This window comes from Ahaetulla prasina, chromosome 1, assembly GCF_028640845.1.
Source record: "Ahaetulla prasina isolate Xishuangbanna chromosome 1, ASM2864084v1, whole genome shotgun sequence".
Classification (NCBI taxonomy): domain Eukaryota; kingdom Metazoa; phylum Chordata; class Lepidosauria; order Squamata; family Colubridae; genus Ahaetulla; species Ahaetulla prasina.
The window spans coordinates 14,117,256-14,130,868 of NC_080539.1; the positions used below are offsets into that span (position 1 = coordinate 14,117,256).

Here is a 13,613-nt window from a genome sequence, read left to right on the forward strand (position 1 = left end):
TGTTTAATAGGATCTGAACTGGATGTGAAGGCAATCTAGTGTGACATCTACCCCATCACTGATAGCCAGGGATGATTCTCCTAAACTGCCTGGTAGGTGGGTGCCCCCTTCCTCCCTCCCCTCCCTGTGTGTTTCTCTACCAAAGCTGTGTACAGGATCTGGATTTGGCAGTGATTGACTAGGAAAGGGGTCTTTGATGTCCTGGTGCATTGTGCAGCTGCTGTAAAAAAAGGAAAACCTACATGGAGGGATTTGAAAATAAAACTGCTGCTATAACACTAACAACAGTGATAGTAATAATAACATTATATAAATCTATGGCACAATTCTACCATTGTGTTATAATTCTGGCCACATTTTCAAGTACCATGTTATAGTGCTAGAAAAGATGCAAAACAGGGCAACCAAAATGTTAAGGGACCTGTATCTCTGATGAAAAAAGGGCTATGACAGTGGGTCTGAAGATGATTCAACTCCAACACTGGAAATTTTTAAGAAAATGTTGGATAACCATCTGACTGAGATGGTGTAGGGTTTCCTGCCTGGGCAGGGGGTTGGACTAGAAGGCCTCCAAGGTCCCTTCCAACTCTGTTGTTATATTATATATTAATATTAAGTGGAGACATGAAAAAAGAATATAAAAGCATGTATGTATGGTATTATAGATAATATACAGTGAAATTTTTCCCTTTCATAATCTTTGAATTTGAGCTGATCCTTAATTCAAATTTAGTAAATAAATCAAGATTCCATTTTGACAATTTTTTTTTTAACCTATGGAGCTGGCTTCTGAATGTAAATAACGTGGCACATATATTTCCCTTTTATTGCTTTCACTGTCAGTATTTAGGGTACAAACTCTGCTAGGAATGAGCTAAGACTCTTTGATCTTAATCTATAAAATGCTAATTGAAGATATATAAATAGTCATGTAACCTGAACTTCCACAGGACATTGTGTGTTCTATCAGATTTATGAAACATCTGATGATGCAGCCAGTTGCCTACAAAAACTCTTACCAGAGTAAACCAATTAGCATTTCAAGTATCATGTTGCTTTTTTGTCCCTTGGGCTCTGCACAAATTAATTTTTCATGCACATACGTACTAAGCAAAGTCAAAAATAATTGTCCTATTAATCCACGTCCCCCCAAAAGCCTGTAACAAGGATCTCGGTTCGATATGGTTTGCTTCATAGAGTAGATTTTAATTCTTTTTTTTAAAAAAAACCTGGTTTTGTTCAAATATGTTAGAATTATCTCTTTTAAAAACGAGGCATTGGAACGTACAGTCAAAAGTAGCTGTTATCTTTACCAGCTGTAACTCATTAGCTCATACAGATTGGGGTGTGGGGTGAGACAACAAGCTGAAGAGCACAGCCAGCCTTTTCATCAGCAAAGAAAAGGAAAGCATTCCTGTGTAACAGTCTTCAGCACTTGTCTCTGATTTCTGGTACTATTTGTGCTGAACTAAAGCAGCTGTTACCCCCAGTTAAGAGAGAACAAACTCAACATGCTGTGAAATTACCACACTGCCATTCAATTTCATTAGGGTAGGATTGCTAGGAGCTAGCAAGGCTAGCCATTGTATGAATAATTAAGTGAAATATTGCTTTCTGAGTGGTGTTTAATAGATAAATTGCAGGCCAATATTTTGATGTATTTCATCCACAGGTTGAAATTTTTCTTTCTTTCTTTCTTTCTTTTTTTTTGCTTTTATGCTTTTCCAAGCTGTAAAAAGACAAGATGGAATTATGTTAGGTAATGCTCAGTGATTGGCACATACTGAGTTGTTCTAACAGACTTTACAGAAAATAGTAAATTTATTTACACAAGGAAAAATTATTCCACGTTGAGAAACTACCCATATTCATTCTTCAAAGATTGATATATCAGATTATTTATTGGTGGAATTTTTGAAGTTTTCAGAAACTATTATGTGGCACTATTACATTCTGTACCAAGGGTCTCCAACCTTGGCAACTTTAAGCCTGGCGGACTTCAACTCCCAGTGAATTCTGGCAGTTGAACTCCGCCAGGCTTAAATTTGCCAAGTTTGGAGACCCCTGTTCTGTACAACACTTTAAATTAATGAAGAAATATTTCTGATAATTTTGGGGAGGCTTTTGCTCAGTTTTTAGAATAAAATAATCAAATGTTTGTGTACTTCAGTAGTGTTTGCAGTCATACAGGTAGTCCTTGACTTATGACCACAATTGAGCCCAACATTTCCATTGCTAAGCAAAACAGCTGTGAAATGAGTTTTGCCCCCATTTTACAATTTTTCTTGCCACAGTTGTTAAGTGAATCACTGCAGTTGTTAAGTTAGTAACACAAGAAGTGAATCTGGCTTCCCCATTGACTGCTTGTCAGAAGGTCGCAAAAGGTGATCATATGACCCTGGGACATTGCAACTGTGATAAGTGTGAAAAATGGTCATCAGTCATTTTTTCAGTGCCATTGTAACTGAATGGTCACTAAATGAATGGTTGTAAGTCGAGGGCTACCTATATTTTTGAAGTAATCCTGAGTATCGCCTGTACATGAAGAATTTTAGTTAGGGAGTCTATATGGAAAGCAGTATGCTTGCTGATAAAAGCTTATCCTTATCTTTGTTTTGGAAATAATATTTTTGAAGAGGTACTACTTGTTTTTTTTCCTTCTTGGTTCCCACTAGAACATGCATTATGCATTAGGTCCAAGTTCAATCCCAGGAGGGATTCAGTTGCGGTAGGGTTAAGAACAACCTCTGTTTGAAAGTTAGAACAGCTAATTACTGGCAGCATTAAATATTACTGAAATCTGGTATCTTTTGTCACACAAAGGACCTTTACTCTACAAAGGTTTGACAAAGAGGATAATTTTACATAATGCAAAGAAGATCATCCTTGTGATTTAAAGAAATGGATCTAGAATAGGGGTGTCATTGAAGGTTGTGTTCATCAGGGTTGTGTTTGACCTCTGGGGGAAGCGGGGCATGGTCAGGGTGAGTGTGGCCAGATTGACAGCACTTACGTCAGTGGTGCCTGTGATGGCCCGAGTGCTCTGCTAGTGAAAACGGGCTCCCAATCTCCGTTTTCAGCTGAGACTGCCTCCTGCAACCTGAAAATGGAGATTGGGAGCTCGTTTTTGCTGGCAGAGGCACTGCGGGCTGGTCCTTCGCTATTTTCAGGACGGCCCCAGGGGCCAGATCTAAGCGCCCTGTGGGCCGAACCCAGCTCAGGGGCCTTGAATTTGACACCCCTAATCTAGAATATGAGTTTTATCTTTTTTAGAAGACAGATTTTTTTTAAAAAAAAGAGATAATATTCTGGATGAATTGAGATTGTGCCATAGCTAGATCATTGTATGATCTAGATCATGGGTGTCAAATTTGCTGCGTCACGTTGCCATCACATTTGCGGAGCTGGGGTGGGCGTGGCCTGCACTTTATGCATCTGGCCCATGGGCTGCCAGTCTGACACCCCTGATCTAGAGTTAATGATAAGCTTAATTTTATATAGGGTCTTTCACATGGCTACTATCTGTGGTTTTCTTGTATAGATTTTTCTGTTAGGGTTTTTTTTATGCTCAGCTAATTTATGTATATAATTGATTTTTTTCTTCACTGTATAATCATTTAATACAGACACTTTTATATTTTTATAATTTTTAATTATTTGTTCATTTTAAAACGAATTTAATATTTTTAAAAGAATTGAGACCTGATAGACCAACAAATTAGCTGCAGTATGAGGTAACTTCTTATTTTCTAGTAAAGATAGTCTATTTCAATGTTCCATGACTATTTTATATCTGTTTTTGGATAACCAGAGAGATCTGTCTATGCCATCAGATTAAGCAGCAGCATCTCTTGTCATTTTCCTACGTTGATATTCTTAGATAATAAAATCTAACAATTTTTACTGCAGAGGAGGCTACAGTAATTTCACTCAGGAAATACCATGATACATGATATACGTGTCTTCCTATCCTGTTCCCCAGTAATCCAAAGCTATGTGCAGGTAGTCCTCGACTTACAACATGTTGCTTAGAGACCACTACCACAGACCTCCCGAGGGCTACCTATGACCCACATTTGGAAAATAAAGAACACTGTACACTGGAGGCAAAGAGTTTTACTAACACAGAACTGAAGGATCTGAGTGTACAGAAATTCTGTAGCCCAATAACATGCAGGGTAGTGATATATCCGAAGCACAGTTGGAATTCATTGAATGGAAACAATAAAAAGCAGCAAGACTCATTCAGGAGTTTTGTCTGGCTCTTAATATGTGGATTTATTTAGGAAATGCTTTCATCTGTCTTTTCTTAAGTTGTTTAAAATAAAGTTTATATTTATTTATTTTTTGTTTTCCTGTAGGTCAGTAACCGATCCACGAGATGGAAAGAGAGTTGCACTCAAAAAGATGCCCAACGTCTTCCAAAATCTGGTCTCTTGCAAAAGGGTCTTCCGTGAATTGAAGATGTTGTGTTTTTTTAAGCATGACAATGTAAGTGGTTCATATATTTTCATTGCATTTTTTAGCATTCTAACCAAAGGTTACTTTAAAAGGTTACCAATATTTATAGGCATTAGTAAAAAGTAAAACAATTTCTGAGTAACTTACATCCGTTGTCAGTGGAAACAAAGCTTTTTTAGAACTATGGGGACATCTAAAATCTAAATCCAATTGAATCTGCTTTCCATGCTGCAATACACCTGTTCACTTAAGATGAACAGCCAATGCCCCCAAGGAAATGTATAAAAACGACACATTATATCCGAGCTGATTCTTTTACTTTCTAGGACAGTAAAGAATCCATAGTGTACTTGCATGTTCCCCTAAGCTTGTGCATGAAAGGAATTAACTGCAGTGAACCTCATGTGCTTCTCTTCCCTTCCTCTTCCCTTCAAGCATCCCAGAGAATTTGGAAAGCTTTCATTTCTGTTTCAACCACAATATGTAATGTGTCTAGAGTGATTTTAATAAATATTAAGTGGAGGTAGTTTCAAACAAGCTTCAAGCTGAGACCATAGATTGATGATAGATGTATGTGTGATTGGGCTTCATTTAATTTCTCTTTAAAAGAGGGTGGTTCTGCTGGCTCTTAAGAAGGTGGCGATGTGTGTCCCCCCTCAAGGGGGCCATCACTCAACTACACTAATCTCAACAGGTTTCATCTAAGTCTCCAACCTTCCCTTTTTAGGGAATGTTGTAGAGAAAACTGTCACATGGCAGCTTCAAAGGGATGGCCCCCTTGGATGAACTGAATTATCTGGATCTTTTCAGTCTGGGTTCAGGCCAAAGTTTGGGACTGAAACAGCATTGTTCACATTCTTGGATGACCTGGGATGGGATGGGGAGGGGAGGGGATAGGAAGCACAATTTTATGCTGGTTTTCCTCCTTCCTCTGGAATCAGTTCCAGCCAGTGCTGATAAAGACGACAGAGATCCAGCCCATGACCCCTACTTTGCAGGCTACTCCAAGGCTCATTTCTCTCTTCCTTTTAATTTAACATCTACCTATAGCCACTGAGTGAGATGATCTGACAGTTTGGGGTGAGGTGTCGTCAATATGCTGATGAAAAACTCAGCTTTACATTTCTACCCTGTCTGAATGATACCGTGGATGTCCTTGTGACCAGCCATGGAGACTAGGGGTCTGGATGGGGCACAATGAGCTTAGGCTCAACCCAAGCAAGACCTATGGCTTTGGGTGCTTGGGACTTCCAATACCAAGGTTTTTCTACTTCTGATACTGAATGGGAGGAGGCACTGCCTCAGATGGACCTGATGCAAAATCCAGATGCTCCCTTGGATTCAGGAAAGCAGGTGGTAGCTGTAGCTCAGAGGCCCTTTTGCACACCTTCAGTTTGTGTGCCAGCTGCACCCATTTCTGGACTGAGAGGTTCTTCTCACTGTCATTCATACCTTCATGTCCTCCCATTTGGACTATTGCAGTGTGGTCTACTTTGGGCTGGTCTTGAGGAAGATTCAGATGTATGAATTATAAATGGTGTTGGCTATTCATCACATCTAATACCACTGCTTGGGGGCTTCATTGGTTGCCAGTGTGTTTTCAGGTGCAGTTCAAACTGTTGATTGTCACCTTTAAAGCCCTTCATGGCTTAGCCCTTAGGGTTGTTTAAAGGACCATCTTCTCCGTGTTGTTTCTACATATCCAACCCTTTCCAGTAGAATGGGAATGCTGGAGGTCCCATCAGCCAAAGAATGTTGGCTGGTGGGTACCCAGAGGCGTGCCTTCTCTGCCATAACTCCTGCTCTCTGGAACATTCTCCCTCCAGAGATTAGGATGGACCCAATCCTGCTAATCATTTGGAAGGCATTGAAGACCTGGCTGTGCGCTTGGGCTTAGGGTCCCGATTATGTGAAGAACTCCTTGGATACATTGATACTGTTGGATTATAATATTGCTTGACAGCTATTTGTGTTTAATTTCTGTTTTGTATTGTGTTTTAACTGATTGTTCGCCAACCAGAGTCACTGGTTTGAAACAAGCAGCTATACAAGTTGATTAAATAAATATATATTTTGCTTAAAGTAATTATAGTTAAGACTACATTTCTGGATCCCAAGGCTTTGGCAGGGTCAATTAATCAAACAAGACATCAGCCTTTATCTCCTAATTCACCTCATGCCAGGTAGAGCAATAATGTGGCTATTCATAATGCCCGATTAGCTAAATGACAAAACATAAATAGTATTAAGGGAAACAAACAATAACAAGGTAACCAAGAAAAGCTTAAACCAGGGGGGTTGCTGGTGATGTAATGCAGACATCATTTTTAAGCATAAATTGGAGCAGGTTAAGAATCAAGCAGAGCCAGTACTTCAAGTAGTCCTGCATGAATATTTCCCAGGACCCAAAGATAAAATTCAAGTTATTCATTCCCGAATCCCCCAGCATAAAATTGTGGTATTTTATAACCTAATCTCATTCCCTTTTTTCCCTTTTGCCAAAACATTTGCAAAAATCTAAAAGTATGATCCTGTGCAAGTATTTCATTTGAAAGCTAAGATTAAGTTTCTTTGAGGTGAACAGTAAAGAGTTGATATACCTCTGGTATAGCTTTTTAGATTGTGAGCACTGGGGCAGGAAGGCTAGTTCAGGTCTGACTTAAGCTATAAACTCAAAAGAGGCCTAAGGGAAGCTTTATCCTGCAGCTTTAGCATTACAGACTGACTAATTCCAGATCTATCTTAATTTTATAAGGACTAAGAATGTACGTGAACTTTTAATTCTTATTAATGGCAACATTTTCTGCAACAAATCCAAGAAAAAAATAATTCAAATATATTGTGTTGTACTTTCTTTGTTTCTTTAAAGCCGATTCAGATTGTTGTTCAGTGAAATTTGGAGCAGAATTAAGACAGCCATGTCATGTGGTGTACTATGAAAAAAAATGGCACAACTCCTTTTACTTCAATACTGTTAATTTATAGTCATATTTTGGCTCCAGAAACCTGATGTGCTGGTATGTTAATGGCTCTGGAGAATGTATAAACAGCTGATGAAAACAACTTTTAATAGTAACTATGCAAGCATTGTGAAGAATGAAAGGGGTAGCTTAAATGTGTGTTTGTATTCACAACCTCCCATCTCGGTCTCTGATTAGTGATGGTTTGAAAGGATCAGATTCTAAACATTGCAGATGCAGGTCAGTTTTGATGTTTTCTTTGCCGGAGGATCATTCTTTGAAGTTGGTCTCAGAATAAAACCATGAAAAGAAAACAGGATGCTAGATGTTATCTGGCCTTAACATTTAACAGAGATACAATTTTTTAAATTATGGTCCTAAAGTTATTACTATAAGCTTTGCCTTACTAGGATGCAAAATCATTGCAATTGTATATTAAATGAACTCTGTTAACAGCACAAAAGTTTTTTTAATTAAAAAAAAAACGAGGGCTATGTATGAATGACACTTTTCTCTTTACTGGTTTGTATCAAAATAGTTTTTTTTCTCTTTGTGACAACCAGGACTATACAGATAATCCTCGAGGTATGACAGATCATTTAGTGACCATTCAAAGTTACAACTGACCTCCCAAAAGCCATGTACGATCATGATTCCAAGATAAAAAATTTACAAAAATTATAAGGTCATTTTCACTTACGAATGATTGGGTGGCTTCATAACTTTGCAGAGATGCTAAAACACGCCCACCTATCTCCCCCCCCCCACCATTCTTGCCCTGCTGGGTCCCTGGGAGACTGGGCCAGCTTTGCCCCGCTGTTCCACCTTTCAAAATGCCTTGCTTACCTTCTGGAGATCTGCAGAATTCAGTATTATAGGCTGTTTTTAAACTGGGCCATGTGGGGCAGCTGTTTCCAAACTGACCTAGACAAAGCAGCATTTCCCCTGTCTTCTGCATGGCCTCTTTAACTCAAAACAGGATAATGAGCCACAGTTTGTGTTCGGCAGTTTCTATATTTCCTGGTTTTAAAAGGAAGGGGGAGAAACGAGCAGTGAGAGGAGAACAGACAATGAAGGGTTAAGTGTTAAAAGGGCGATGCAGAGGAAGTTGCTTTGCCTACTTTGAAACCTGACCTGGAAGGCAAAGCTGGTCTTCCCACTCCCTCTGCATTGCCCTTTTAACACTTAACTCTTAGCCCTTCAAATATTGGAACACCCCAGTCCTTCTTTTTCTTAAACTAGATATACCCAGTTCCTACAACCATTCTTCATGTTTTAGGAACATATTAATTATATTAATGTTATATTCCTTTAATATAAATTAGTTATATTGCATAATTTAATAATATTAAATACTTAACATCAATTACATAATGATATAATTAATTTTAAATAATTATTAATATCAATTAATTAATATTAACAGATAATAACATAATAACAGATCATGCCAGACTAATCTTATTGCATTCTTTGACAAAGTGACAAAATTAGTAGACCAGAGGAATGCTGTGGATATAATTTACTTGGACTTCAGTAAAGCATTTGATAAAGTAGACCATAACCTACTACTAGATAAAGTAGAAAAATGTGGGTTAGACAGCACCACCACCAAATGGATTCGTAACTGGCTGACCAACCGTACTCAACATGTAGTCCTCAACGGCCTAGTACTCTTCAACATCTTCATCAATGACTTGGACGAGGGGATAGATGGGGAACTCATCAAATTTGCAGATGACACTAAGCTGGCAGGAATAGCCAACACTCCAGAAGATAGGCTTAAGTTACAGAAAGATCTTGACAGACTTGAACATTGGGCGCTATCTAACAAAATGAAATTCAACAGTGAAAAAAGTAAGGTTCTACATTTAGGCAAAAAAAAACCAAAATGCACAGGTACCATATATGTGGTACCTTGCTCAATAGTAGTACCTGTGAGAGGGATCTTGGAGTCCTAGTGGATAACCATTTAGATATGAGCCAGCAGTGTGCAGCAGCTGCCAAAAAAGGCAACACAATTCTGGGCTGCATAAACAGAGGGATAGAATCAAGATCACGTGAAGTGTTAATACCACTTTATAATGCCTTGGTAAGGCCACACTTGGAATATTGCATCCAGTTTTGGTCGCCACGTTTGTCGTGTCCCACTCCTCCGCTGACGGACGGGTCAGGGAAATCCGAATCAGGCTTGCCTCTGCAGCTCTGCCCAAAGTCCTAGCAAAGTCCTCAGAGCAGGCAGGAGACCAGAAAGTGACTTCAGCAAGATAAGTTCGACTTTGCCTGACTCAGAGACTGCCAGAAAGCAGATCCTTTATATAGGCCATGGGGTGTGGCTCCATGACTCAGCACTCATTAAGGCCTGCCCCTCCCTTCCTTCTGTTGCCTCCGCCTATCCAGTCTTCTGATGCGAGGGTCACTCCAATCAGCAGCTGTTGGAAATAAACTTTCCTCAGGCTCACATGCTGTGGAGGAGGGGGAGGGGTCTAGCTGCTCCGTTTGCCTGGGCATGGAGCCAGGGCTGGGGCCGGGGGGTGCTCCCTCCTCTGCAGCCTGCTTGGGCATGGAGCCAGGGCTGGGACCGGGAGGTGCCCCCTCCTCTTCAGCTTGTCTGGGCATGGAGCCAGGACTGGGGCCGGGAGGCATACATTCCTCCATGTTCGGGAGCAGATAAGAAGGCCCCGGCTGCTGTGAGAGCGGGCAAGACACAACAACGTTGTAAAAAGGATGTTGAGACTCTAGAAAGAGTGCAGAGAAGAGCGACGAAGATGATTAGGGGACGGGGGGCTAAAACATATGAAGAACGGTTGCAGGAACTCGGTATGCCTAGTTTAATGAAAAGAAGGACTAGGGGAGACATGATAGCAGTGTTCCAATATCTCAGGGGTTGCCACAAAGAAGAGGGAGTCAAACTATTCTCCAAAGCACCTGAGGGTAGAACAAGAAGCAATGGGTGGAAACTAATCAAGGAGAGAAGCAACCTAGAACTAAGGAGAAATTTCCTGACAGTTAGAACAATTAATCAATGGAACAACTTGCCTGCAGAAGTTGTGAATGCTCCAACACTGGAAGTTTTTAAGAAAATGTTGGATAGCCATTTGTCTGAAATGGTGTAGGGTTTCCTGCTTGGGCAGGGGGTTGGATTAGAAGACCTCCAAGGTACCTTCCAACTCTGATATTATTATTATTATTATTATTTATATTAATATTATATTCCTTTAACGCATTAAAGGAAAGATAATATAAAAGTCGTAAATAACAACCCTGGTAAGAAAAGGGTGAATGCTCCAGTGAATAGCATGGTGACTAGAAGAAGGCATTTGTTCCAGTCTTGGTTTATTACCTGTACAAGTTTATACAATTTGGCTTTTGTGGTTTTAACTTGGCAATGAATATGTGTTTTTTATTTTGTTAAATAAATGTTTTACATTAGTTCTAAAGATGTTGGTTTCTTAAAAGAAATAAATATAATTCTTCTGGTCAAGTTCTGTTCAGTACTCAATTATCTTTTAATCTCTGTATTTGTCTGTTGATTTTTCAAGAATAGGATTTGAGTAATCTGGATGTTGCCTGCCTCTCTATCAATTCTGATAAGCTGACACAGAAATTTAAAAAACAAGCAGACTGAGAAACATGATAGGATCATGATGCTTGTATCACATGCATTTTTGGCAAATAAAAAATTACCATGGTTTTTTGTTTTTTTTTACATTTATACCCCGCCGTTCTCCAAAGACTCAGGGCGGCTTACACTATGTTAAGCAATAGTCTTCATCCTATTTGTATATTTGTATACAAAGTCAACTTATTGCCCCCAACAATCTGGGTCCTCATTTTACCTACCTTATAAAGGATGGAAGGCTGAGTCAACCTTGGGCCTGGTGGGACTTGAACCTGCAATAATTGCAGGCAGCTGTTGTTAATAACAGGCTGTTTAGCAGCCTGCGCCACTCAAGGACCCTTCTTCTGTGTTCTTCTGAATGAGGAAGATTTAGGGGTTTTGTAAGAAATGCCAAGGTAATTCAGTAATATGTTATATGGCTATTTTGTGATAAAAATCACCAAAGTATCCTAATATTTTAAGAAACCAACTATGATATATTCTAAATAAGGAGAAATCTTTCTTTGTATAATAAAACTAAAATATAGTTAGTGATTTTACTTGATTGGACTTTGACAAGGTTAGTGAATATTTAAGTGCAAGACTTAGAGTTCTCGGTTGGCCTGTTTTAGAATCAGAACAGATATGGGGAAAATATTTATAACAGACAAGTATTATTTGTGAATGGTTTTCAAGTGGCTAACCCTAAATAGCAAGAGCAGTAGCAGTTAGACTTATATACCCCCCCATTGTGCTTTATAGCACTTTCTAAGCGACTTACAGAGTCAGCATATTGCCCCCAATAATCTGCATCCTCATTAAACGACCTCGGAATGATGGAAGGCTGAATCAACTTTGAGCCAGTCAGGATGGAACTCCAGGCTGTAGGCAGAGTTAGCCTGCCATGTTGTATTCTACCCACTGTAACACCACAGAATAGTAAGTCCAACATGCCCCTCCCTGCTATATAAAATAGTAATTCAGGTGACCTTTGAGTTAATACTGTAATTGAACCTGGCAATTACAGTTGTAAATTGTGACAGTCATAAAACAGATCATTACACGACTGAGCCCAATTTTACTACCAATGTATATGTACAAGTATGTATGTGTGAAAACACAGCCCAGAATTCATTCCTCCTACTTTATTGTTATGGTTTCTCTCATTTTCTTGCTTTTCTTTAGGAATTTCATCTAGACTTCATGCCAGGGAATATTTCATTTCTTTTAAAAACTAATCAATCATGTGGTGTTCACCACTTTAATGACAGCCATCACTTAAGACAAACCAGTGTAAATATGGATTCTATTTTCTGTTCTGAACTCGGAGAAACAATTTCTTTCTTTCATTTTTCCTCTGTCTTTAAGTATCTTCTTTTAAATTACAATCTCAGTTGACACAGTATCTATTTTATTTTTGCAGTGATAAACCACGCCTTCCCTTTGTTTCAGCTTGTTTGTCTTTATTCAAAATCTTATCCCCTTTTAATAATTTCTTTGAATTTCTTCTAGTCCCAAATTAGAGGATAGAGGGATTTGAGATATTCCATTAAAGTCAGTACAGTATTCCCTTTGGCTCTTTTTTCTTATTTCTTTTATATCCTAAATAGTCCATTGAAACTTCCAGGGATCTCAAAACAATTGCTTAATTAAGAAAGTATTTACTTTCTTTTCTTATTTAATTAGGGCTCTTAACTTCCATTCCAAGCCCTCACTTTCCAGAATTTGTGTATTCTTTAAATTGATTCCTTCCACTTTCACTTTCCAGTACGTTTAGCCGCTAGTTTAAAGTTTTTTCAAAGCTTGTGCCAATTTTAAAATAAGGTTTCTTTGTGGGTTGGTGACAACTCACCCCACTTCAATAATCTGTTTCTTTTGTACTTCGCCCTCCTGCCCGATCTTGTGGCCGTCCTGACTTTGTTGCAGCTGATGGTGGCTTCATTCCTCCCCGCTGGGTCGGGGGAAAGTAAATCCGGAGCTGCAGGGAGATTGCAGTCTCCCCGTTCACTCCAGTGGCTCCCCTATTCTTCGCTGCCCCTTCGAGGCAGCTATGGTCTGAGATTGACCCCCATAGCGGGGCGTACACCCGGGAGATACCAGGGTGTGCGACCATCTCGTTTGCGACGTTGGCCACGCCCACCTGGAATCTATTTTCTGTTCTGGAAGATGCTAACAGGTAAAAGCAGATGTTACAACCATCAATAAGAAAGCCTACCGTAAATAGACATAGTTTGTAAAGATAGCAACATTTTCAAAACCAACTATAAACTCCAGCTGGTGGAAAACCAGGTTGTTATAGGTAAAGTAATCCAATAAAATAGATCAATCATATACAAATCGAAATGTAAAAGCTGCAGTGATTAAAGAAGTCTTGAAAAATTAAATATATGTACTGCAGACACTGGAATCAAAACACACTTATTTCTGTCAAATCAAAAGAAGGTTTTCTTTGCTGCATACACTTTCCTAGTAAGGAGTTCCTCCACTTTGCATAGAGAGGTTAAGCGAGCATATCTGTTCTTCTTATTTATTGCCTTGTAATAAGTGGGATATTTTAATGTGCGTTTTGGCATGAGTGTCAAAAAGGCACC

General features: G+C 39.2%; 1 protein-coding gene across 2 annotated transcripts in view; it reads left to right on the forward strand.

The window, feature by feature from the left end:
- The window catches only part of NLK (nemo like kinase), a 130,606-nt gene that overhangs the window by 68,106 nt on the left and 48,887 nt on the right, over positions 1–13,613 (forward strand). For both annotated transcript variants that reach the window (XM_058164251.1, XM_058164250.1), the window contains exon 2: positions 4,362–4,491. In XM_058164251.1, coding sequence (XP_058020234.1) covers positions 4,362–4,491 — 130 coding nt within the window. The remainder of the gene's footprint in view (positions 1–4,361; positions 4,492–13,613) is intronic.